At 60.0% G+C, this 4,098-nt stretch overlaps 1 protein-coding gene across 1 annotated transcript in view; it reads right to left on the bottom strand.

Moving 5' to 3' along the window:
* LOC104407418 (neurogenic locus notch homolog protein 1-like) overlaps nucleotides 1–4,098 on the bottom strand; it is a gene marked incomplete at both ends in the record, with an annotated part of 6,067 nt that overhangs the window by 993 nt on the left and 976 nt on the right. Inside the window, 5 exons of the mRNA XM_010016701.1 lie at nucleotides 276–389; nucleotides 822–1,007; nucleotides 1,097–1,252; nucleotides 1,391–1,624; nucleotides 1,783–1,905. Of these exons, the coding sequence (XP_010015003.1) occupies nucleotides 276–389; nucleotides 822–1,007; nucleotides 1,097–1,252; nucleotides 1,391–1,624; nucleotides 1,783–1,905 (813 nt within the window). The remainder of the gene's footprint in view (nucleotides 1–275; nucleotides 390–821; nucleotides 1,008–1,096; nucleotides 1,253–1,390; nucleotides 1,625–1,782; nucleotides 1,906–4,098) is intronic.

Genomic DNA, 4,098 nt, shown 5'->3' with positions numbered 1-4,098 from the left:
CCCCCCGGCCCCCCGCCCTCCTTCCCAAAGAGGGGCCTTTTCAAGTGCAAAGCCGTGGGGTTTAATCCTCCTTCGCCTCTCCCATGGGCTGGACCTGGAGCAGCATCGCCTACACACACATCGCAATGGGGGAACCCCCACCAGAAGCACCGAGAGTTGCTCAGCCCCTTCTCCCCATTTCATGGGGCTCCGAAGTTTAAGGAGCCCATTTCTGGGAGCCAGGGCACATCCTGGCTCTGTTTCACCGCGGTGGCAGTGGGGTGGATGCCACGTACCGGTGGGGCACTCGCAGTGGAACTCATTGATCTTGTCGAGGCAGTTGCCGTTGTGCAGACAGGGGCGGCTGGTGCGCTCGTCCGTGTTGATCTCACAGTAAACCCCCTCGTAACCTGTGGAGAGACCGGGAGCATCGTCAGCACCATGCACGGGGCTGGCACAATGCACAGGATGGGCAGGTCACACCAGTGTGCATTTGGTTCCTCCATCTCTACAAAGATGTGCTACAGGTGGTGGGACCTGATGCACAACCTGCTTCATGGCTGTCCATCCTGGACCTCCCTGCTCTTGGCTTGATCCAAGCCAGCAAGGTCAGAAGAGGAGGAGTCCAGAGCAAGGCTGATGGTGCCCAACTCTCGCTTCCTGTCCCCACACTGCTCCGGAAGATCCCGCAATCTTTACCAAGCTTCTTTTTGTTGTTGTCCCCAGACACATGCACCTCCTGTGGCTCCTCACCCAAACCAGCACCAAGCTGGAGCTCAGGGGCACCTAGAGTCCTCCTGTCACCCACACCAGCACCGGGGTCCATGGGGCTGTGCACCCACCGGGCATGCAGATGCACTGGAATTCCCCGATCTGGTCCAGGCAGGTGGCATCGTTCTGGCAGGGGTTGGAGAGGCACTCATTGACATCGATCTCACAGCGAGGGCCCGAGTAGCCCTGCAAGCACTGGCACTGGAAGGACCCCTGGGTGTTGATGCATTTCCCTGCGTGCTCACAAGGGTTGGCTCCTGCAACACACAAATGGGGCTCACAGGACACGGTCCTGGTGGCACCGGTGCTTTCCCAACCACATCTCTGCCTCCTGCTCAGTGCTCACCCAGCGAACACTCGTCCACGTCCTGGTTGCAGGCCGGCCCCATGTACCCCGAAGGGCACGTGCAGATGGCTTTGCCATTGACGGGGTTGGTGTCACAGTTGGAGCCCTCGTTGCAGGGGTTGCTGATGCAGGCATCATCGAGGTGGCACAGCAAACCTGGGCAGCAAGAGGCACGTCAATGGTGATGGGCACAGAAGTCACCATGCACCAAGACCTCAAGCTAGGAGCCGGGGGACATGCAGGAAGCTGCCACCCTGCACTGTGAGCAGGGGACAGGATAAGACATGGCCTCACCCGTGCGGCCATGGGGGCACTCGCAGTAGAAGGAGGCGACACGGTCATGGCACGTGGCCCCGTGGAAGCAGGCGGCCATGGCGCAGTCGTCGATGTTCTCGCTGCAGTCCTCGCCCGTCCAGCCATTGACACACACGCAGTTGTAGCCACCATGGTTGTTGTGGCAAGTGCCCCCATTCTGGCAGGCGTTGGGCATCAACTGGCACTCGTCCACGTCCTCGGTGCAGTACTGACCTGCAGGGGACAGGGCACCTGTATGAGGCTCCTGCAGGCTCTGTGAGCATCGCTGTGAAGTGGGATGGTTCTGCCAACACAATCCCCGTCATCCCCTGGCGCAGGATCCATCCACCAGCCCAGCCCTGTGCCACCCTCGCTGCTGACGGTGGTGTTACCTGTCCACTCGGGCGGGCACTGGCAGTTGTAGGTGTTCACACCATCCACGCAGGTACCCCCATTCTTGCAGTTGTTGCCTGGACAGTCATTGATGTTCTCCTCACAGTTCTGGCCCGTGAACCCTGTGCAGAGGAGACATCTGCCATGATGCCAACCAACCAACTGGCCACTGCCTCAGCTCCCCAGTGTACCCCTGCTGGTGCAGGTTGCTCGTCATTGGGTGCTGAGTCAGCACCAGGTGCTCCCAGCCCAGCTTTGAAGCCATCGGCTCGGGTTAACAAACTGATTCACCCCCAGGTGCCCCCAGCCCGGTTTTGAAGCCATCGGCTCGGTTTCACCCCCAGCCCCATCCCGCCAATGCCAGGGCTTGGTTCTGCCGTGCCGGTTTCCCTGCCAGGGCACCACCACCAGAGCCTGGCACACAGCGACGGCTTCCCCGTGCAGAGCAGACGGGGCTCCCCTGCCAAAGCCCCCGGCTCCACAGACGCTCGCCCCGAGCGGTGGAGGATCCAGCTCCACAACAACCGGGATGAACCGGGGCTGCTCCCACACAGGCTTGTGGCACCCACTGCGTTTAATTCCACATGTGAGGAGCCTCAGCAGCAGCGCTGTCCCCGAAGGAGATCCACGTCCCTGGTGGGTGCACACACACACACTGCACCTGCCTCTAACGGTGAGCTTGGGTTTATGTTATCGCCTCCACCCGATGGTGTGACACAACGGAAACCACCCTGATCCCAATGGCATCTGCAGCAGAAATGACACAGCCAGGCCCTTCCCAGGGCATCTGCCGAGTCACCCTGTCCCCCTCCAACTGCCACCTGGGGTAAAAGCTGTGTTTACTCTAAGACCCCCAACACCCCCAACCATCAGCCCGCCCAGGGTTGGGGTGCAGTGCCAGCCCCTGGCAGGTCCCTGCGGTGCCAGCGTGTATCTGCAGCTCCCCAAACTCCCCGAGGTGTTCTGCAGGTCCAGACCTGGCTGCTTGCTATGCCACCTCTGCCTCCGCGGGAAGGAACTGGTGCCCTGGCTCATCCTTTATGGGACCACAGACCCTGCCCCAGCTGGGTTTTCCCCCTCACTCTCTCCAAAGGGCCACGTTTTCCTCTCCCTGTGACCCATCACATGAGGAGCAGCAGCTCTTCGTGTTGCTGCTCTTATTTACGATGGCTGGTAGGAATCCAAAGCAGATAACGTTGATTTGTGCCTCATTTTTAAGCAGCTGGGCTGAGAGTGAACAGCAATAACTGGCAATGTCCTAGATACAAGGCTTAACTCATTTTGAACCATGTGAATGAGTAATTAGCACTGCAATTACTTTAAACTCAGGGTTACGTTCTACAGCGATGGCATGATAAAACAGCCGAGATTGGTTTAACTTGAAGAAACCCGGCACGGCACGGCCTGCTCGGGAATGAAAAGGGGACATTGTTCCAGGTCTGCTGCGCTGCATACCAGCGTATCAATCATCCTCTTATCAACAGAAACAGCCCCCATGGTCCCTCCTGCCTGCACCCAAAGCCGATGCAGCTCCTGCAGCGAGCCACGCGGATGGCGGAGGGATCCCCCGTCCTGCTGGAGCATCCCACGGGAGCCGAACCCGCTTGCGCAGCATGCAAATGTCCTGGAAGCAGCCCACGGAGCCGCAGATGGGTGTGCAAGCAGCAGGGCTGCCCCCCAGGGCCATGCCTCACCCTGACGTGCCCGATGCTTGGGCTGCTCTAAGGAAAGTGCCTCATCAGCAGAACAGCAGGGCAGGGCCAGCGCCGCTCCTCCTGCCCCTCCGCCTGCTCATCCCTGCGGCAATGCTGCTCCGCCGGGATAGGGCTTGGAGCTGCTCCCATGGAGCATCATCCCTGGGAGCTCCCGGCTGCACCGGCTCATCCGGGAAGGGAAGGCTTCCTTCCCGGCACTGCTCGGCCGGTCAACCTGTGCCAGCGTCTCATCCTCTTCATGGCAAGAACTTCTGCCTCAGAGCTCATCTCAATCTCCCCTCTGGCAGGTTAAAGCCATTCCCCTTCTCCTGTCCCTACAGGCCCTTGCCAAAAGCCTCTCTCCAGATTTCTTGTTGGCCCCTTTAGGTATCAAAGCAACCACAGAGACCTGTCAGCCAGCTTCATGCTGCCCACAGCTTCCTTCAAGGGAGAAGGTGGATGCAGCCTCTCCGCCAGAGTCGGCCAGCGTGGTGGCTGGGGTGAGAAACGGCAGTTTGTGCCCTGGCAAACACAGCGGGGTCTGAGCATGGGGCTGTTCATCCCACCCACCGGCAGGAAACTCCACTGCTTCATCTCACCAGCGCTGTGGGGCGACGAGGC

This window comes from Nestor notabilis, unplaced genomic scaffold, assembly GCF_000696875.1.
Source record: "Nestor notabilis isolate BGI_N333 unplaced genomic scaffold, ASM69687v1 scaffold23290, whole genome shotgun sequence".
NCBI classification, from domain to species: Eukaryota; Metazoa; Chordata; class Aves; order Psittaciformes; family Psittacidae; genus Nestor; species Nestor notabilis.
Note: the sequence above shows the minus strand (reverse complement) of the source record. Positions and strands in the feature narration are given on the sequence as shown.